The 22,178-nt window shown below is 40.0% G+C and overlaps 2 protein-coding genes across 4 annotated transcripts in view; one reads left to right on the plus strand and one right to left on the minus strand.

Moving 5' to 3' along the window:
- Positions 1-18,300, plus strand: part of Tax1bp1 (Tax1 binding protein 1) — a 62,305-nt gene extending 44,005 nt beyond the window's left edge. The window contains exons 14-18 of one of the 2 annotated variants that reach the window (XM_050155437.1): positions 1,654-1,725; positions 7,939-8,113; positions 8,608-8,750; positions 15,485-15,567; positions 17,506-18,300. In XM_050155437.1, the coding sequence (XP_050011394.1) occupies positions 1,654-1,725; positions 7,939-8,113; positions 8,608-8,750; positions 15,485-15,567; positions 17,506-17,707 (675 nt within the window). In that variant the 3' untranslated portion in view covers positions 17,708-18,300. The remainder of the gene's footprint in view (positions 1-1,653; positions 1,726-7,938; positions 8,114-8,607; positions 8,751-15,484; positions 15,568-17,505) is intronic. The other variant, XM_050155438.1, reaches the window with a different exon arrangement.
- Positions 18,301-19,625: 1,325 nt separating this feature from the next.
- The window catches only part of Jazf1 (JAZF zinc finger 1), a 306,547-nt gene continuing 303,994 nt past the window's right edge, over positions 19,626-22,178 (minus strand). For both annotated transcript variants that reach the window (XM_050155439.1, XM_050155440.1), the window contains exon 5: positions 19,626-21,918. In XM_050155439.1, coding sequence (XP_050011396.1) covers positions 21,742-21,918 — 177 coding nt within the window. In that variant the 3' untranslated portion in view covers positions 19,626-21,741. The remainder of the gene's footprint in view (positions 21,919-22,178) is intronic.

Raw genomic sequence — 22,178 nt, forward strand, 5'->3', positions numbered from 1 at the left:
CTGAAGGAAATTCACAGCTGGAGAGTGGAGGAAGGAAATCATTGTAGCTTGTTAGGCTTCAGTCACACTGTTGGTTCTGATGGTGTCTGTTACTAATGCAAGAAAATAGGTGTGGGACATTGTGTCTTTACAGTACAGGAAAGACAGCAATGAAAACATGTTTTGCCATTACTGAAAGTGGTGGATTTCCTTACTCTTGGTAGCACATATCTGTAATCTTAACACTTGTAAGTTTGAGGTTGGAGATTATAGGCCATTCAGGTCCAGCTTGAACTATACCTGGAGTTCCTGGGCAGTTTGAGGTACATGGTGAGACCCTGACTCAGAGTAACTACTGGCAGATTTAGAACTTGGGAATGAGAATGATAATATTTCTGGCTTCTTATAGAAAGAAGATGAACAAAAAAATCAAAGAAGAATGATTATAGAATGTCTTTATTTGTAATTGGGAAGGAAAAGTAGACACTAAAGAATAGGCATTAAAGCATTAGGCCAGGTGTGGTGTTGCACTCCTGTAGTCCCAGCTAGATGGGAGGATTGCTTGAGTCACAGGAGTTCAGGGCTGAGGTGCACTATGCCCATTGGGTGTCGCATCAATATGGTGACCTCCCGGGGGGGACCACCAGGTTGCCTAAGGAGGATTGAACTGGCCCAGGTTGGAACGGGAACAGGTCACAACTGTGCTGATGAGTGGTAGGATTGTGCCTGTGAATAGCCACTGCACTCCAACCTGGGCAACAGCGAGACCCCGTCTCTTACCAAAAGAAAGAACAGGCATTTGGACAAAAAATACCGATACAGTTTTTCATAAGCCAAAGAATAATTTTCAAGATAAGGAAAACTACCTCCAAGGTGCAAGGAAGATTTTGGAAGGTAGGATGGAAAAACTTAAAAGCTAGAGGAGTGAGGTGTCATTCTCTCCTCAGAACATCGCCTCACTGTTGCACTCTTAATCCCGCAGCAGTTGAGATTGCTGGCGCAAGACCTGCACAGTATTGGGCCTGTCACTGCCCTGTCATGGGAGGAAAAGAGCCAAGGACCTAGAGGCAGAAAATGGTAGCTAGGAGGGAGGGGCGCATAAGGCTTCTGCCCCTCACCGAACATCAAAGATTTAATAATCCAGGAGGGCAGGGGAGAGATAATTTATTCAGTGGTATAACCACTAGTAAGGAACCCATAATCCCCCACCTAGGATCCTGTAAGCAACCCTAATGAAACCAATAACTCCATGAAAGGAGAAGGGTGAAGTGGGAAGAGAAAGGGTATTACGTGAGTAGGAGGGGAAGAGAAGAGAATAAGAGGTGAATAAGATTAAAAAATATGCTATGTATGCATGATGCCATAGTGAAACTGAGCATAATCTGTGTGTTTATAAATTTTAAAGGGGAAACTAGATGAGACATGAGAATTAAGAGTGTGAGACTAACCCAGGACAAAACTAAGTTCTAGGCCAGCCTGGTTACATAACTCCACAAATAGAAAAAAGAAAGAAAGAAAAGAACAAAAGGAAATTGGTCAATAATGGCAACTAATACAAAGATTGAGAACTGAGGAAAAATAACTGAACTTGGTGATAGAGATTAGTTTGGTAGTGGGTCTCATGCGTAAGGAGAGAGATAATAAAAATATTAACGATAATTTTTTTTCATTCAGCTACAATTGGCAGAGAAAGACAAAGAAATAAATGGTTTGGTTTCCCATTTGGAAAATCTCTCAAGGGAGAAGGTATTGAGTAATTCACTTTAATAAAATGTGGACATCCTGTAACCATTCTGTACTTTCTTTCATTTGTTCGTCTTCCCTGCCTCAGCTGGCAGCTCTCTGGTAATAAACAGTAATTCCTGTACCAGTCTCATTTCCAAGTTCCACATCTACCAGTTGTTGAGAAATATGTCAAGTGTTGAAAATTACTAATTTAGTCTTCATCACTTACTTTGCATTTAACAATAAGCTAAGTTTATAATATTTAAATTTAGGAAAGAAGTGAATTTTTAATTTTTGTGTTCAGGCTTAGGTATTTTCTTGCGAAGAAGTGAACCTGTTAATGGTAAACCATACTGTTTCTTGCCATTGATTGAAATCAACCAGTGATTGATTCTCAACCTTTCTAATGCTGCAACCTTTGAATACAGTTTCTAAATTTTTGAAAACTTGTGTTTTCTGTGTTAGTATGATGCTTGCCGATGTGTGCAAAGTTCACCTAATGAGTCAGGGAGCAGTTTTGGTGGTGGTGTAAAATGTGTAGCGTTTGGAAGATCACTCAAGGAGTCTCGCTGTGTTTCTGTATGTTTGTGATTTGACAATAGTTTGCTTATCCTACCAGCACCCTGCAGTCATTGTGATGCCACTCCTGGGGTAGCATTGCCATCTACAGGCTAGGGCTCAGTTGCATAAACGTGCTTCCACTTCACATGGCAGCCGCAGTGAAGCACCTAGGAGGCTTTCCACATCTTACAGCTAGCACCCCCTTGAAAATGTTTTTTCTAGAGGACTCTCAGAATTAAAAAAAAAAAAAAAAAAAAACAGTAACTTTACAATATTTTATCATGAAGAGTATACTTATGATAGATGAAAGACATACATATGTAGAGTAAGGGTTAATGTTTCTTTTGGGTATATGATCCTTCTAGAATGTTGATATATTCATCAACCAGGAAGTTCTCCCAGCCTCCTTATTTTATTATTTTTTTCTGGGGTTTCTTGATGTAGTTGTGTTTGATTAAATCATCCGTGACCAATGATTTACCTCATTCTACAACTACCCCATTTACCGAGGAAGTGACCAGGAATGTGGGTGGGAGAGCCCTTTAAACTGCCCAAGAGCTCACATAAACCTTTGTTACCATAAACTTAGGTAGGTTCCAAAGTCACCACTGAGGAAATTACAAAGATTTCGGGAGTTCTGTGTCACCATCAGATATGTCTTCCTAGCTGACAGTCATCAGCATCAAACTCCTTTTAGCCAGCAGATTATACCAGCACGTTGTAATTTGTCATCCTTTTTTCCTTATGTTTCTTTGAGACAAGATCCCACTGTGTAGTCCTAGCTGGCTTGGAATTCTCAGATCCACCTGCCTCTGCTTCCAGAGTGCTGGCATTAAAGATGTGGGCCACCACACCTGACTCTTTGTTTAGATTTATTTTTATTTATGTGTATGTGTGTAAGTGTATGCTGCCTATATGTGTGTGCCTCCAGAGGCCAGAAGAAGGTGTTGGATCCCCTGAAACTGAAATTACAGGAGGTTGTAAGCTGCCCTGTGTGGATGTGTGGTTTCCTAAGGTCTAAAGTACAGAAGGAAGTACAGGGGAGGAATACTGCCCTTCCGTCTGTGCTGCATTCCTCTTCACACCCTGACCTAATCATACTGTGCCCCCCCCTCAGGTTTTGTTAGGTGAGACTGTACCTTTGGTACTTCTGGAGAGGAACCCTGAGAACCCTGAGAACTGTCTAATCATTTAGGCTTTACTTACAGTTTGTTGGTTTCTCTCTTGCTTTAGGGCCTTTGTTAATTTTTTTTTTTTTTTGTCAAAGAATATCCTTACCTATTATTTATTCTATTTTGTTGAGAAAATGTAGGTTTTCTACTTAGGCAAGAATAGAGATACTGAAGCATGATTGCACTAGTTCGGCATGGGAAATTAATTAAACCTTATGGCCAGTCTCACTCTGTCGGTCTGACTGCAGTCTTTGATCTCACATTCTCAGCCAGACTTGTTCATGTGTGGTTTAGACTTCCTATTACTTACCTCTAAATGCCTAAGTCTTTCTGCCATTCATAGGCTTTCTGAGACAGGCTCTTGTCATGTAACACTGGCTGGCCCAGTGTTCTTGATAGAGCCCAGGGTGGCCTTGAACTGGTCCTGTTTTTACCACTTTTGGTGTTTTTACAGGGACTTCTTTTGGCCTGCCAATTCAGTTAGGTACTCACACTAACCTTACCTATGGGACGTGTACTTTTGCTTCCTGATACTTTCCACAATTTTTAATTATGCAGATATACTTGTATATATTTTATGCTTTATTAGGTTTCTGTACTTTCCACTTAACTGAAGGCCCATGAAGAGTGCAGAGTGTACCTGTTTTAGTCAGTTGTATTTGTAGTCCCCATTACAGTACCTAGTATTTGAAGTCAAATATCTTTGAATATTTTTTGTTGAATAAATAAATTTGTTTCGTTAGCTTATGGATAGCATTTGATTATAAAAGTATTTGATGAAAGAAATATACTGAGATTGTCAGTTTTAAAAATGTCAGCCTTATTAGGAATGCTGTGTTGGATATGTGCTGTCTGCTTTTGTTTTTGACTATTATTTTAAAATGTTTGAGTTACTCTTGGTCTCCTGTAGTATTGTCATAGTTTATATCACTTTAAATGAAGTATTTGCACTGTGACTTCAAACAGCTTGTTTAATAATTAGTGTCTGTTCCACAGAGTATTTCTGAGAACTCTAAAAGCTGCTTAAGCATCTAAAGATTAGTTTTAGGTTCTCATTGTTTATCACTGAGCCCTTGGTCTGCACACTCTCTAGAAGGAAGCAAGTGCTCATTAAGCATTAGTTGAGTTGATAAGTGCTGACCCTACAGTTTTTAAAGATTTATTTTTATTTTTTGTGTGTATGAGTGTTTGCCTGTGTGCGTATGTTAACCCCTAAGCCCGTCCTCATTGGTTTTTTGAGGGGGAAGGCGCAAAAAGGAAATAAGCCAGGGGAAGATAGAATGAAGGCAGTCTGGCAGGAAGAGCAGACCAGAAGGTGTCCATTCTCCTGGAACTGGAGTCACAGGTGCTTGCTAGCCTCTGTGTGAGTGCTGGGAACTGAACAGGGGTCCTTGGCAAGAGCAACAAGTATTGTTAACCCTGAAGCCATCTCTTCAGCGCCCCTCCTCCTCATTGAGACCCAGCTGGCTTTGAACTTACTATATAGTCCAGGTTGTCCTCAAATTCTGGTGATCTTCCCATCTTAGCCTCCTGACAACTTTGTTTTAAACAAAGTTTTTTTTATTATTATTTTATGTGTATGTTTTACCTTCATGTATGTTTGTGTCATCATGTGTGCACCTGCTTCCTAGAGGCCAGAAGAGGGTGTCAGGTTTTTAGACAGTTATAGGCTGCATATGCTAAGAATTGAACCCAGTCCTCTGGAAGAGCAACCAATGCTCTTAACTGCTGATGCCTCTCTCCAGCCCACACTCTTATTTTTTTTAAATTTGTTTTACATACCTTTCAGTTTCCCCTTCCTCCTCGCCTCCTTTTTTACCCTCCCCCAACCTCTGATTTACACCCCACCTCCAATCCCCTCCTCCATTCAGAAGGGGTAAGGCCTTTGATGCCAGTCAGCAAAGCTCTTCCCCGTGCATCAAGGCTGAATAAGGCATTGTACTGTAGGGAATAGGTTCCAAAGAGCCAGCTCATGCGTCAGGGACAGGTCCTGGTCCTCTGCTAGAGGCCACACAAAAGACCAAGCTACACAACTGTCACTCAGATGCAAAGGGCCTAGGTTGGTCCCATGCCAACTTCCTAGCAGTTGGTTCAGGGTCCAGAGTCTGTCAGCTCCCACAAACTCAGGTCAGCTGTCTCTGTGGGTTTCCCATCATGATCTTGAAAACTCTCTTATTTAAAGACAAATAATTAGTAGTTTTGCCGGGACGCGCATTCAGATTACCTGTATGATTGTGTAGATTGGTGAGTGCTGCATCACACTGCTATAGCTTTGAGCCATTAGAGTGAAATTAGTGGATTCCTAAGAAATAAACCTTCACAGCATTTCTCTTTTTTGGGGTGGGAGGTGGGGTCTTGAGATGGTATCTACATGTGTAGGCCATGCTGGCCTCCAGTGTCCATCCTCTACCTCCCAGTTACTAGGACTATGCTTTATATAAACATTTAAATGTTAAAGTCTCATGTTTATTTGTAGAAGAAAATGGTGGCTTAAGAGGAGATGTGACTTGACCGAGTCATACGAATGTTTGAGACCTGAAGTCTCTGGGCTGTTTAGAGGTGTCCCTCTACTTTTCTCCCTCTCCCTTCCCTTTTTTCTCTCTCCTTTCATAGAGTTTTTTGGATGGTTCTGGAGAATCAAACGTAGAGTCTTGGGCAGGCTTGACAAGTGTTCTACCATTAAGCTGTGTCTTCAGCTTTGATATTTCGACAGATTTTCATTATAACCCGGGGTGCCTTGAATTCACTTTGTATCTCAGGCTAGCCTCAATTTTGGGATCCTTCTTCCTCTACCATCCAAATGCTGGGATGTTGTTTTTAAATATTGGCAGTTTAAGACACTTATACTTCCATTTTATAATCATTTTGTCAATTTATGTAGAAGCCTGTTGGGAATGTTAATTAGGATTTCATTGTCTCTGTGGTAAGAGGGGAGCTATTGGTGTGAAAATTATTTCTGTTTGCATACTTGGTGTACATCTCTCCACTTGGACTGTCTGTAATCACAGTCATATTCTTAATGGGTACAGCTTTTGCTAACTTACTTCCTATGCATTTTCTCATTTATTTCATTCTAAATAGAATCAAACTTTTCATCCTTGTTTCTTATATACAAGAATCATATAATTGATTTATATGTCAGCTTTATATCTTGTAACCTGCTTAAATTCACTCATTCTTCTAGCTTCTCTGCTGCAGGTTCCTTGTACATGTTCAGTTGTATCATCTGAACTAAGACAGACAGGTTTATTTCCTGTCTAGTCTCTGCCTTAATCTTGTCTTAGTAACTAGTTATATTGAAGAGAATTACGGAGAGCTGCATAGTCCTTTTTTTATTTCATCTACAGTAGAATCATTGATTTTTACCTTATACTTTTATAGGTTTCTATAAGAATATTTTCAAGTTAAATTATTTTTATTCTATCTTGCTGGAAAAACACTGAACAAATTTTGAATTTTCTGCATGTTATTAAAATATTATTTTTAAAAGATATTATTCTTTTTAAAATTTTTTTAAAGACAATAACTTTTGTGGTTAAACTCTAGTTTTTTTAAATACTAGATTTGATTTGCTAATTAGTATTTTGCACCAGTGTTTATGAAGGCTGTGGTCTGTAGTTTTTTGTGATATTCTTGCATGTGCATGTGGAGGCTCAAGGTAGACACCAGGAATCCTGGTGGCTCCAGAATATATATGGCTAGCTTCCCTAACTGCCTTTACTCTGGGAATCCCCTACCTCTACAGCTGCTCATTGTGCCTGATCTGCCTAGATGATGTTCTGTGGCCTGAACTCCAACCCCCATGGTTGCTGACAGACGTTTAAACTTCTGAGCTGTCTCCCTAGTGCCTTGCTCGATTGAACGCTGGTCTAGTAGTATTAGTAGTATGTTGGGAAATGGTTCTTCCTTTGTATTTTTTAAAAAAAAAAAAAACTATATTCATTTGTATCATCTGAACAAAGACAGACAGGTTTATTTCCTGTCTAGTCTCTCTGCCTTAATCTTGTCTTAGTCACTAGTTATGTTGAGGAGAATTGCGGAGAGCTGCAGAGACTAACCTCCAACTTACTGTGTAGCTTAAGATCACCTTGAACTCCTGATCCTCGGTCTTCTCCTCAGAGCAGGATAGTGGTAAGCTGGCATGTCTGTCACCAGCTTTGCATTTTAAAATACATTTTAAATGTTTGATAGATTTTTTTTTTTTAGGAAAGGGGCTGACTTCCTTTTTTATACTAAAATGTTGTTGATAGGTAAGTAGTAAGAGGTTCATAGTTTTCCCTAAATTAGTTGAATAACAAGTACTTTTGGACATACATTTGGCTTTATCCTGAAATCTGATTTTGTTGCATGTAAGAGGAACATTTAAGAGTTATGTGCAGCCTCCCCACAAGTATACCCAGAACGTACTAGGGAGATGTCAGTGCTGTATTTGGGCTGATTGTTCAATGCTGCCTTCATAGAATATTTGCCTGCTTTGTTTATTTGTTTTGTTAATTTTTAGGAACTTAAAAGAAGTTTAGAAGATCAAAAAGGAAGAAAAATGGAAGATCAGAGTTCCCAACAGGCCTCGAGATGTCTCAACACATGCTCTGAACAAAATGGGCTTCTTCCTACACTGTCAAATGCACAGCCAGTTCTGCAGTATGGCAACCCTTACACAGCACAGGAAACGCGAGGTTATTCAAGGATTTTTTTTGCTTGGGATTAGCTGACTTAAAGAGTTTGGGTTTTATTTTTATGGAATTAGAGAGCTGAGGGATATAGTGAACTCTAATAAATTTTCTTTGTGTAATTTGTCATTTTAATTTTTAGTACTGCTACTGACATCATCTACAAGTGATATGTCATGAATGAGTAGTCCTAACTGCTTATCATAAACCCAGTTTTTAGACTTCTGGGTTAAAAATAAAAGAAACCTAAGGGTCTTGCTCTGTAGCCCAGGCTGATATGTGTTACCATGCCCAAGTGGCTTCAGCAGCTGCTCCTCTTCTGTAGTGCTGAGAATCCCCCGACCTTCTTGCTCCAGGAAAGTGTGTTGTCACTGAGTGACACCCTGAGTTCCTGCTTGCTTTTCTAATCACTGTATCTACATACAGAGGAACTAATTTCAAGAAATGGTTTCATCCGATTTTTTTTACCCTAAATGTTCGTTCCATAATTCTTATTACAGATGGAGCAGATGGTGCTTTTTATCCAGATGAAATCCAGAGGCCACCAGTGCGAGTCATATCTTGGGAAGACAATGTTGTCTGTAGCCAGCCTGCTCGAAACCTTAGCCGGCCGGATGGTTTAGAAGACCCTGAGGATAGCAGAGTAAATTGAGTTTTCATTGTTTGAGCCTGCCTGCTCTTGTGCTTCTAAGCCTTAGGTGTGGAGTGTTAAGGGTGTGTGTGGGAAGACTAGGAATTTTCCTTTCCATGTGATTGCCTGCTTGGTTCGTTCATTGGTCCTTCCTTCCTTCCTTCCTTCCTTCCTTCCTTCCTTCCTTCCTTCCTTCCTTCCTTCCTTCCTTCCTTCCCTTTTTTGAATAATCTTCATTTGAAAAGCCAACTTGTGTGTGTGTGCATATTTTCAGATTTAACACTTTATTCTAAAGTTCAGAGGTTGATTAGGATGTCAATTATCAGTTTAATCCTAATTATTACTTCCTAAGTAACTTTCTACAATCTTTTGTTTGTGGCTCTGCCGGCCTAGAAGAAACAAAGTGTTAAGATGTAAAGATAATATGCAAAACCTAGTACTACATTTTAGTTTAATATTTATAGCCTGTAAATTTTAAGGTAAATTTTGTTATCTTTATCATATAGTTCATATAATAGTTTTGGTTTTGTTTTGTTTTTGAAACATTCCCTTCTTAGACATCTTTAATATTTTTGTGGCATTTCTTATTCTGACAGCAATGAAGAAATATGATAATTAAATTAGATTATATGGTATATCACTTTTTATTTTTTATTTTATTTATTTATTTTTTGGAGACAGGGTCTCTTTACATAGCCCTGGCTGTTATAGAACTCACAATGTAAACCAGGTTGGACTCCCAACTCACAGAAATTCTCCTGCCTCTTCCCAATTTTGGGTAAAGGTATGTAACACCATGCCTGGCTAAAAGATTTTTTTTTTTCTTTCCGTTTTTTTGAGGTAGTTTTTCTCTGTGTAACAGCATTGGCTGTCTTGGAACTCGATTTGCATACCAGGCTGGCCTTGAACTCACAGAGACCCACCTGCTTCTGCATCTGAGTGCTGGGATTCTAGGCATGCACCACCATGCCTGGCTAAAAGATGATTTTTAAGGGTTTTTTTTTTTTCATCATTTAGTGAATAGATTCCTTAGATCAGCCCTTTTGGGGGGTAGGGGTGGGACTCCTTTATTTCATAGCAGCTCTTTCCCGGGCATTAAGATAAATTTCAAGGAAACGGTTTTATCGTGCTCTTTGCAAGTACAGTGGTATCATGACCTGTTTCTCATTTAATATAGTTTGCTGCATTTAATTGCTATTAACCTTTGCAGAAACTGATCAGTGTTCAGACAGGCATGATTTTAGACCTACTGTTCAAGACTCATAATGGAGAAAAATGTATTTCTCTCTCCTGCCTTTTGGCCTCCTGTGTCTATTACTGGGAATAATTAGGAAAACTGTCAGAACTTGTGTAGCCTACTTAAGGTCTTGAGTATCATCTTACTGCTTTTTTACAACTTTACCTTACATTTTGCATATTTAATCTGATCATTCTTGGCACAGATGTTACATGTGACAAGTCTTTTTCTTTCATAATCATTGGCTTCCGTTTAATTAGCAGAATGTTCTTTCTGGTCTGTGTGCTTTGCCCGCTTGCAAACCCATGAGAAGCAGTGTTAGCATCTTGGGCTCATGTGCCCTAGGGCCTTAGATCTGGGAATGACATAGAAGGTTCTTACTATGTGTGCCTGGAGTATTTGTGTTTTGTAAACAGAAGATTTTATGTATTAGAAGGGATGTTTTATATACATCTAAAATTTCTAAAATTCTTGTCATTTTAACACCAAAACCACTTGCAAATGAGGGGTTTTATTATGTAAAATATGTAAGAATATGGAAAGCGAATTTTTCTGTAGGAGGGGCTAATATAGTCCACAGTGCCCCAGTGGGTACGTTGGAGTCAGAGTTGGATGTCCTACTCTCTAGCCTATCCTTTGCCTCACCAGCTGCTTCTTCCTCTCTTGTACCGGAAACTGCAGGCTTTCAGAACCATGTCTAAGCCTCATTGCAGCAGTTGTAGTGACACTGGTGGTGGCACTGAGTGTTTCTCTAGCTGTTGCCTGCAGAGCCTGTGTATGTGATACTCGTGTTTTCACAGTAGCTCTAAGAGTGGTTGTCAGCACGGCTAGTCAGTCGTGGAAGCAGCTGAGCTAGCTACCCATAGTTCTGATTCACACCACCAGGAAAGTGGAAGTAGGGTAGGAGCCTATGCAGGTCACCTGTGAAAGCTCTGGCTACACCAGAGGCTCTGTACCTCTCAGGTCATAGCACCCTGAACACTTTCCTAGGCCAAAAGACATACCTAGTGAGTATTTATGTCCTAATATATTTAGTAGCCATTCAACATAGTATATCTTAGTTAAAATGTTCTGTTTATTTTTAAATATCTTAGTTACCTACAGGATGTGTGACTGTTGACCAAAGCATTGCTTCTTGAGCTTTGGGATCACATCGAACAAGCTAATTTCCCACTTCATGTTTGCTTTTACATAGCACTTGATTTATGTCACAGCAATGCCAAAGACTCGGCTTCTAAAGCTAGAGTGTGGGTGCTGGAGAGATGGCTCACAGGTTAAGAGCACTGGCTGCGCTTCCAGAGGTTCTGAGTTCAATTCCCAGCACCCACATGGTGGCTCACAGCCATCTGTGGTGAGGTGCGATACCCTCTTCTGGGGTGCAGTGTACATGCAGAGACAGCACCAGCATACATAAAATAAATCTTTAATAAAGAAATAGCTAGGGTGTGTGGAAAGGAGTGTTGACACTATCCAGACTTGAACCTGAGCAGCACATTGCATTGCTACATCACATGGTATCTGACAAATACAGGGTATTTCTACATAATTTGATACTTACTCAAAATTAAATCCCATGGAATCTACGAATTTCTATGTTACCCTTGTGCTGGTGGAGGCTGTTTGTTCGTTCCCAGCCACCCAGACCCGAAATAATCACACAGAAACTATATTATTCACAATACTGTTTGGCCAATAGCTTAAGTGTATTTCTAGCTAGCTCTTACATCTTAAATTAACCAATTTCTGTTATTTTGTATTTTACCACAAGGCTTGTGATTTTACTGGTAAGGTTCCAGGGTGTCTGTCTCCTTGGGTGGCTACATGGCGTCTCTCTGACTCTGCCTACTCTCTCTATCTGCTTGGAATTCCCTCCTTGCCCTATTCTGCCCTGCAGTAGGCCCAAAGTAGCTTCTTTATTAACCAGTGGTATTGACAGCATTACAGAGGGGAATCCCACATCACCTTTGGCACCTGTATAAGCAGTTTTTGGAACCAAGATCTACTTTGTGTGGTCTTTGCTACTCTATAAATGTGACTCGTACATATACGCATTAGTACCTCTTCCAGGACTGTTGAAGTGGAGATTTCCTGCCTTCAGGGAGCCTGAGAATCAGGTGATGTGCAGTCCATTGAGTTTCAGGTGCAGCGATCCAAAGTTCTAATCCTGCCGTTCAAGACTAGATATTTCCCTCTCTTGACATGCATTTATTTCCCACTTCTTCATTCTTACTTCTAGTAATAAAATTGTTTTATTGCAGTTTCCCATATGAGTCCTTTATAATGACCGATCCTCCCTGCGTGAAGATAGTTTGTGTTGCTAAACATTTTTCTGTCACAGTTTTAGTTAGCATTTATTGTTAGAAGTATAGTTCTTAAAGAGTCTTGTGACTCCAGAATTACTGAAAATCACAACTTGAGAGAATCAGGGCTGCTCCCCATTTGACACAGTGCATTGCTTGAGGTTTCTCTTTAAATTGTCATCACAATAAAAGTCTTTGTTCTAGTGTGTTTACAAAAGTGACATTCAGTGGCATTCAATTCATTTTTACTAAGTAGCCAGAAAGGGTACAATGGGAGGTTCCTTTCTGGATTTTCGTTCTCTTCATTAGGCAGAGATAAACTTCCTTCCCTTTCCTTTTTCACTTTACACACACACACACACACACACACACACTGTTCTGTTTAAAATTTGGGTTACCTTAGAATAGTAGTACTGAGTAATAGCTTTATTGAAATGTCATTTACATATTCTACAGTTTGCCACATAAAGTATGTAGCTTTGGTTCTCAGCAGTCAGAGTTGTGCAGGCATCACAAAGTCAATTTGGAAACACTTTTTGCCACTACAAAAGAAAGAAACCCTTGTGTCTTTTACCTGTCAACTATTTCTCTACCCCCAGGAATCCCTTTATCTGCTCCCTTGTAAACTTTCTAGTCTAGACGTTCAGGTATAAAAATAGAGCCATATCATATTTGGTCTTTTGGATTACCCAGCATGTTTTAAAGTCATCCTGTTTTAGCATGCATGATGCTTAGCAAGGAAAGTGTGCTTCCTTACTCTATTGCTGGATATCATTTCACCATCTGAATATTTTATATACTTATTTTAGATTTATTTATTTGTATTTTCTGTATAGGAGTGTTTGCCTGCATGTATGTCTGTGTCCCACACATGTGCCTGCTGCCAGCAGAGGCCAGAATTGGGCATTGGATCCCCCTGGAACTGGAGTTGCAGGCAGTTGTGAGCCACTAGGGGTGCTGGGAACTGAACTCAGGTCTTATGCCAAAGCAGCAGTGTTCTTCTTCATTGGTTACTGTTCTATTGCTGTGAAGACATGCTATGAAAAATGCAGTTTATAAATGAATGCATTTAATTGGGAGCTTGCTTACAGTTTCTGAGGGTGAGTTGAGGCCCTACCATCATGACAAGAGGCATGGACTAGATTAGTAGCTGAGAGCTTACATGTTGAGACAGAAAGACAGAAAGAAACAAGGCAGAAGGAGCCTTAAAGTCCACCCCCAGTGACACACCTCCTAATCTCCAAAAACATTTCCACCAGCTGCCACCAAGCACTCGAGATACGAGCTGGTGAGACCATTCTCATTCAGACCTCCACACCATCTTAACAGTTCCAGGATTCTTTTAAAACAAATGGTTCTCAGTCTTCTTCAGTTTCTAATATAACTTGACTCAAGTTTATTATTTTAGAAATTAATATGAATGGCATCTCATTCTTCTATGTTAAAAGCCTGTGTGATGGGGCTGGAGAGATGGCACAAAGGTTATAAGCACTGACTGCTCCTCCAGAGTTCCTGAGTTCAATTCCCAACAACCACACGGTGACTCACAACCACCTGTAAGGAGATCTGGTGCTCTCTTCCGGCCTGCAGGCGTATATGCAAATAGAACATTGTATTTATAACAAATAAATCTTAAAATAAAAAAGCCCTGTGACAAATGCTGAAATACATTAAAAATTTTTGAGTTCTTAATTGTGCTTTTAGCCCTCCACTCCAGTTCTATTAAGTGTCTGCCTTAATAACTTTCCTTCCCAATCCACTCTGTCATTGTCATTGACATGGACTTGAGAATGAAGTAGGATAGACTACATTGTTGTTTGTTTGAAGACCTTGTCTGCTTCCTCTCCATGTTTTTAGTTCTTTTTAAAGAGACAACATTTAAAACTATTTTCTCTTAACATTTCAGTTCATTAGGAAGAAAGTATTAAAAAGCAACACTGAATTTTTATATACTAAGAATTAAATATTTTGCAGAAGCCACTCTCGATGTTTTGATGGTGTGTGCCTATAATCTTAGCACTGGGGGCAGGAATGGGAGGATTGCTGCAAGTTCAAGGCCAGTCCCTCTATTCAGCCCTAAATGCCCTGTCTTAAATCAAAATCAAAGGGCCATTCTCCTATTGCTTTTCATGCCAGTCTACCTCGTGTCTGTCTGCCATGAAAGCATAATGAAAAGGAGCAGCCATTTTCTGAATTCCTATCTTTTAAATGAAAGACAGATGTATAAACAACGTTTTTTACCGGAATCTAGGGTCCTTCTCTGGGAAGCACACTCTTTAGAAGGCTCCAGTATGTGAACTGCTCATTCAGGAAGTGGTCTTAGAATAACTTCACTATGGTAGTACACATACCCTGGAGATCTGAATTTGCATGTTAATGAGTTGGTTGCTTTGAAGACTTTGCATACTTAGCTCAAGCTATCATCCAAATAGGTGATTCCTTATTTATAAGAAGTTGCTGTTTTCATTATAATACCCAGAGTTCAATATTTCTTCATTATTTGAGACAGAGGCTCACTTTGTAGCCTGGATTGGTGGGGAATTCACTATGTAGACCAGGCTAACCTCAACTCCTAGAGCTCCCTGAGGGCTGGGATTAAAGCTGTGCGCCACCATGTCTGACCTCCCCTGGTACTTTTCAGACCATCTTGGTATGCAGTCCTGTCTATCTCAAGCTGATCCTCCTTCCTCAGCCTCCCATATTCTAGAATGACAGTCACGTGCTGCCATGCCCAGCCTTAAAATTCTGCCTTTAAAGCACAATAATATGTATATGATTGTTGCCAGTTTATTTATTGCTTAGAGAATAGAAACTGCTTTTCCTGTTTTCCCTCCTAGTGTTTCCCAAGCAGGCAGTGGACATGTTAATGGACTGAGTCACTCAGCCTACAGTATACCATTGACAGTATACCATTGACAGTATACCATTGACAGTATACCATTGACAGTATACCATTGACAGTATACCATTTGGCTGTTTCAAGTGAGGGAGTGAAGGGAATGAGTCGTCTGGTCTGTTATGGTGCTGGCCCCTGAGAAGTTGTATTCTGATTTAAATATATTTAAAATGAGTATGTGTAAAAGTTTAAATAATAAGAGCTAAAAGTTTAATTGGGTAATTTAAGTGTCGTTATGAACTCACTTGGTTTAAAAGAATTTATATTTGGTTTCACTTTTCTCAAAAAGTTGCCCTACTTTGTTTTGTGCCAGGAAGATGAGAATATGCCTGTTCCTCCTGATCCAGCCAGTCAGCATTTACGTGGTCATGGAGCAGGCTTTTGCTTTGATTCCAGGCAAGTGTTTTCCTTTGAAAAATTACATAGAATTATGTAAAATAAGTGACTCTGAAAAAAATAGTTTCTGGAAACTTGTTAAAAATACAGTGCTCAGAGTGCAGCATCAGAAAACTGGTAAAATATCTAGCTTTGTGTCATCCTTTGACAAGCCAGTGGCATAGAAACTTGGAAATAGACACTTTTAAATTGTGTTTGTCGGATCTGTGTGTGGGTTTGCTCACGTGTGTTCAGGTGTTCAGAGGCCAGAAAAGGGCATCAAGTTCCCTGGAGCTGAGGTCCAAGTAGTTGTGAACCATACAGAGAGGGTGCTAATCTCTGCTCCTGCAAGAGCAGCACACACTCTTACTCACTCAAGCTCCTAACAAACCCAATAGACACTGATGGAAAATTATGAGTTGCATTTATCCTTAGAGTTAAAAAATAAAAACAAGGAGGAATACTAGGTCAGATTTTAATTTAAACAGTTTGTAAGTTTAAAGTAGTCTATCCCAGTGGACAGAGTGGATTGGATTAACTGGCTGGTTGTGACAGGCTCTGATCGAATTCACTCAGTTATAAGTGTCAGAACAATTTACGACAGGACAATTGTCCTTAGATGAAGTCTTTGACCTAGGGAGACATCTTAGTGCATCCAAATCCTCTGCCAGGCCTACCGAGGATTATCTAAACTAACAGAATCCAACCAGTTTCTTAGCAGGTGAGATAGGTGAGATCAGAAAACAGATTAGCTATATGAACTCCACCGTAAGTAGAATATTGGAACAGCAGAAAGAACTTGTTGAGTCCTTCAACACCATCCTGTGTGCGATTACACCTATTGCCACCATCGTGCCAGTGGGGGAAAGGATACTTAAATGTTGCACAGAGCTGCTCTCCAGTTAGGACTCCTTTGTGATCCACTGGTAGCTCAGCCTCAATAGCTGCAGAACTGAAGCATACTGGAAAGAGAATGGACAAAGGCTCTAGATAACCTATACACCAAAAACTGGGTCCTGGGTCCCACTTGAGGTTTAAGAGACGAATAATCTTTTGAAAGAAGCTTGCCGCCTTAATGTGGAAACTTTGTCCAAGCCCTGTGTAATTGCCCAAGAATTTGCACAACTCCTTTATGATCGCCTTTCTGGTTACAACAGTCTTCCATCAGTTGGCCCAGATAATTGCAAAGATTGCTAAGCGTTACAATGCTATTGATGTATGCAATGCCAAGTTTCAAGCCAGCTTAGCAGAAGGTGATTGAGCCCAGCATGCTTTGATAGGACTGACTCACCAGGTCCCCTGTCTCGCAGAAGCTTTCCCTCCAGAGGTTAAAATTAAGAGTCAAGTTGAGATTCCTCATTGGTACCAGAAGAACATTAGAGTGGTCCTGCCTAATCCTCAGCTTGAATATAGCTGGGTGTGTGTTTATGTTTTACCCACTGGACAAAAGTTAAGACTTAAATTTAATGATGACTCAATTTTAAAGTTAGGAGGTTGTGAATAGTATGTGGTAATCCAGTTATTAATATAGAATTATTTGATGAGATTGACCTATTTATTGCCCCAAACCAATTGTGCAGCTTGAGTAATAATATTTTAGCAAGGACTTTTTTTCCAATAAGGAAAAAAAAAAAAGGAAAAAAAAGCCCAAACTAAAACACTCTAGTTAAAAAGTGAGAAAGCTTTTCACAGTAGACTGAATCTCACATAGTGTCTGACTTCAGTAGGTTTGGGGGCTGTCAATCAGTTGTAAAACCAGATTTAGTGGTGGCTTTGTAAAAAGACAGATGCTGTACACAGAGCTAGGAATCTAGAAGCAGAAAAAGTTTAAACTGGTAAAGACTTTGAGGATAAGTTGTTTGGTCCAACTGTCAACTATCGAAAGTACTTGTTGTATACTAAGATTGCTGTTACAACTAGAAAATACCTAATTCTTTCTTTTTCTTCTTTCTTTAAAAGCTTTGATGTTCACAAGAAGTGTCCCCTCTGTGAGGTAATGTTCCCTCCCAACTATGATCAGAGCAAATTTGAAGAACACGTTGAAAGTCACTGGAAGGTGTGCCCGATGTGCAGCGAGCAGTTCCCTCCCGACTATGACCAGCAGGGGTTTGAAAGGCATGTTCAGACCCATTTTGATCAGAATGTCCTAAACTTCGACTAGCTTTCACTATGAGTTAGTACAATTTAGCAATTAAAACAAAACACAACTCAGCCTGAGACTAAGGAGACCACGGTGTCACTCTCATGCTCTTCCACTTTCTGATTGAGAACTGCTTTGGAGTCGGTGTTGCTAGGGCCAGGGTACAGCTTTGATCACAGTAAATACAGTTTTGATTTCTGTTAATCTTGTCTGCTCTAAGAAAGTTCTTAGGTGTTTCTATTTGTCCCCCAGTTAGAAAAAGCATATGTAGAAGGACACAGGAATTATTTTCATTTACTGAACTGAAAACATGTGTGATAGTTGTAGATTATTTAGCACAATCAGAAGATACACAAGTTTCTGTTCACGTTGGTGATTGAGCATGACTACTATTATGTAATAAAAAGCATCGATCATAACAGTTCTGTGAAATAATTCTTTGAATATAGAAATCTCGCAGTTTAGTCAATAAATCTTCCTTAGATATGGAACTGCATGTAGAATGAGGTCACAGACTTGAGATCCTCTTTTAATATGAAAAACACTGGCTCTAGGGATTAATATAGGCATATTTTGCTAATTTTATGGTAATAAATAAATTTTAAAAATGAAAATGTAATGTGTATGGTTATTTTAAACTGTTGACTTTGTGTTTATAACTAGTGAGGGGATGGCTAAGATATGCAGACAGCAGCTGCTCATAAGTGACCTTGTCAGGAGATGGCGGCATAGAATGACAGGCTGTGGATTGTGGATAGGTGTCTTTCTCACGTTTTTCTAATGAGAATACAGATTGGAAATCACATTCCCTAGTAAGTGATTAAGTTTACAGCCCTAACCTGACGGATGTGTCTTAGTTGCAGTTCTGCAGTGCGGTGCCTGTCAGCATTAAAGAAGACGTCTCTTGGAGGGCTGTCATACCACTGTCACGTTTGCTTAGGTTTTCACTAACCTGATGCCTTGGAGTCTTTGGCTGGGGCCTTAACTTTGAACTGTCCTCTTCTCTTTTATGATGGGAATGTTAATAAAGTACTTTTCATTTGCTGCTTTAGTAGTTGCCAGAATATTGAGACCTGTTATGAGCAAACTGGGTTTTTAAGGTGTTAATACTCAGAGTTGGTAGTCTCTGGACTGCTGTGTGAGAACTTGGTTATATGCCATGTTGCTGGTGTTTGTAGTAGCAGAATTTGTATATTTGAGTCATTTGAAAAGGTAATATGTATATGTTTTAAAATACTTTTAATTTTTTACATTTATTTTATTTGAAAAGCTATTTGAATCTGGGGAAAACCAGTATGTAGCATTCAGATGCCAGGTGTTGGGCAGTCCTGGGAGGCAGTAACAGCAATGCCTTCTCCTAGCTTCCCAGGAAGCTTTTTATAGAAAATACTTGGGCAGAATATGCTTAGCAAGGGGCTGTGGGGATGGCTTCCATACTGAAGTGCTTGCTGGGCTTAGTTCTGGTCCCCAGCACTCTGTGAAAAACCAGACTGTGCTTGTAAACCCTCTGCTGGGGAAGCAGTAACTAGAGGTTCTTGGGGCTTGCTGCTCAGCCAGTCTAGACAAGTCTTTGAGCTTCAGGTTCAGTGAGAGACCGTGCGTGTTTCAAGGTGGAGAAGTGATTGAGGAATGACGCATGATGACTTCTGCCCTCCACGTGTCCACACGCTGGGGGTTTCTCTTGCCGTTAGTATGGCCCATGCTAACCAGACAGTAGTCTGAATAGTAAAGTACCCTCCAGGAAAGAGTTCTAGCCCCAAGCTTATGATAAATTATCATTTACAGAAAAGTAAGCAAAACGTAAGGGACAAAAATCTTTACATATCATCTAGATTTTGCAAAACAGTTAGGAGCCTAAGAGAACTGGACAGATGTTTTAACTCCCACAGGAAACTCGATTCAGGTCTCACAGTGGAGCCGATTAAAGTAAGGAGCCGGGTTTACTTTGGGTCAGAGGCAGTTTATTTTAAATGTGATTTCATGTACATTTATTAAGCAGCTTTTCTTGACAGAAATTTTGAGTAAATTGCCTTCAATTCTAATACTTTTGTTTCTTTCAGACTTAATGTGCTCTGTCCCCAACAAAACATATGAAAATATAATTTAAAGCACAGTTTTCACAGACACGGTACAATACATTCACTATACACGGTGTAACAAAATACCCCATCCTTACCTGCTGAGTAATACTGTCACAATGAAGAAGTAGAAACGGTTTGGTTTATCACTGAAAGAGTTAACATGCACGACAACTGTTTTTATGACTGTGGCTGCTGAACTACTGATCCAGCCTGCAGTGTCTCACACTAGAAAGAGCAAAGCTAACTAATAATTGCTGGCCTAAAACTTTTTGGTCAACTGTTGTAGGTAGGTATGGAGCGAGCAGGGCCTTCTGCACCAGCTAGTTGACTCTCAGTTCTGGATCACCCTTTAACGGCCTGTGGGCTAACACTATAATCAGGACCAAGACCACTTTTCAGAGCTGAGGACATTTTTGGTGGGCAACATCTTTATAAATACTTGGAAATCCCCCTCCATGAGGGATTTACCATTTGGGAATGCAGCTTCCCCATCTGTTCAACAGAATTGTCATTTCACAATGTGGAAAGCTGAGCAAGGAACCACTATTTTCTAGCTGGGTGTGAGATTTCATCAGATGGGAAAAGTTCTTTAGGGGATCTGAGTTTGCTTTTCACCAGTTTGTCCTGTGTAGTCCTGTGTCAAAGCAACTTTTATTGCATACTAGGCAATCGGTAAACTCTTGTGTTTAAAGAATAGCACTTGGGATAAAAGAACACTCAACACATGATGGTACTGTCGGTGAGAGAAACTCGAGGAATGGTCCAGATCGGTCACTAGTGGGCTGTATATCACTCTCCGTTGACCACCTGCTGCAAGAAGCACTTAATTGTCAGTAAGGCTTATTTTCATATTCTGGCAAAATGTTTTCTAAAGCTAAACAGACATTTCTAATGAAAATGCAGACATCTACAATGTGATGGGAAAGTGCCTTTAAAAGAAGTCAAAACTGAGCACGAACAGGGGCACCAGGGGTCTTAGGACGATGTTCCTCTTTCAGACATGTCTCCGTTTTATTTCAGCTTGCGCCCCACAGATCTCTTAGGGCAGTAGTTGCAAGAATTGGCAACATATAAACATAAAATTGTTGGCAATAGAGAACTACAAAGTGCTTGAGAACCTCATCGTTGATGAAGCTGTAACTGAGTTTCACACACACACAATTTGCACTTAAGTTTCCAAAGTGTTTCTTAACAGATTTCAAGGGAAAGTATTTTAGACCCTGGGATCTTGGTCCATAGTAACATTAGTATAAATCAGTCTCTTGCACCCAGCAGGCACTCAGTGAGTGTGCTATCAGTGAGTGAACTGAGGCTTGCGCAAAGATGCCGTTTAGAACACTAAAGTGATTGGTAAGTTCAAGGGCAAGAGTTTTAGCTTCTTAAAGGGCAAGATGATAATTAAACAAAACAAAACAAAGCACACCTTTTATGCATGTTATTTAAATATGAAAATACTTTTAGCATATTATGTTAAACATTCTTATTTATATTTCCATTACCTAAAGTCTTCCTACTCACAAATACTAACTCCATTATGTAAGGCATGGTAACCAGTTTGATAATGAAGGTATTATTTTGGTTTTATGTGAGTTGATGTGTTGAAAAGCTTCAATCACATTACAATCTTGAAAAGCATCTCAGTGCCAGCCCCTCCACTCCCAGTTAAAATCACTGCAGTGTGACTGCAACATGCCCTTAATTTTGTTTTGGGGAAAATGTGCTGAGGAACCTAGAGCTTTCTCATTTAGCACCTTATATCGAAGTAATGGAGATGGGTGTGATGATTACATGTGCAAATGTACAAAATCATCAACTCTACAAAGAGACATCATTCCAAAATTACAGAAAAGTTTAAAGCATGCATTTAATTATTTCTCATTAAAGGGTCGCTGAGTGCGTCCCCTGAAAAAGGTGGCTGCTTTCAAAATCAGCGACTGCTGGTGAGGGTTTCTTGGCACAGTTCTGACCAGCACGTCACTGCTGCATCTTCCTGATCATCTCTGCCGACACCGGGGGGTGGAAGTTGATTGTGTGGTGTCGCAGGCCCTGAGCGGTCTTGTAACTCTTCCCACACCGACATTTGAATGGTTTGCGGACGCGGATCTGCGTTCGGTGGCCATTCTTAGCGTGGTACTTTATGCCATTCACATTCTGTGAAGAAGATAAAAAAGTTCCCAATGAGGAGTCACACCTGGCAAACCTTGGCATGGCCCAAACCCCAGTAGAGTAGCTACTGGGTGGCATCTCTAGAGAGGGTGGCCTTTGTGTGTCTGTTAGGCCTGGGTTGTATACAGTAGTTATGTGAGGAAATGGTGCGGTTTCCCCTGGTTTCTCAAAGCCTCGCTTGTCAGGTCCTAAAGTTTGCTACTTGGAAGAGAATTAATTGGAAATCGTATGAATGTTTCAGAATG

Source organism: Alexandromys fortis, unplaced genomic scaffold (genome assembly GCF_014885135.2).
Source record: "Alexandromys fortis isolate MF-2015 unplaced genomic scaffold, M_Fortis_MF-2015_v1.1 scaffold_93, whole genome shotgun sequence".
In the NCBI taxonomy this organism is placed as follows: Eukaryota; Metazoa; Chordata; class Mammalia; order Rodentia; family Cricetidae; genus Alexandromys; species Alexandromys fortis.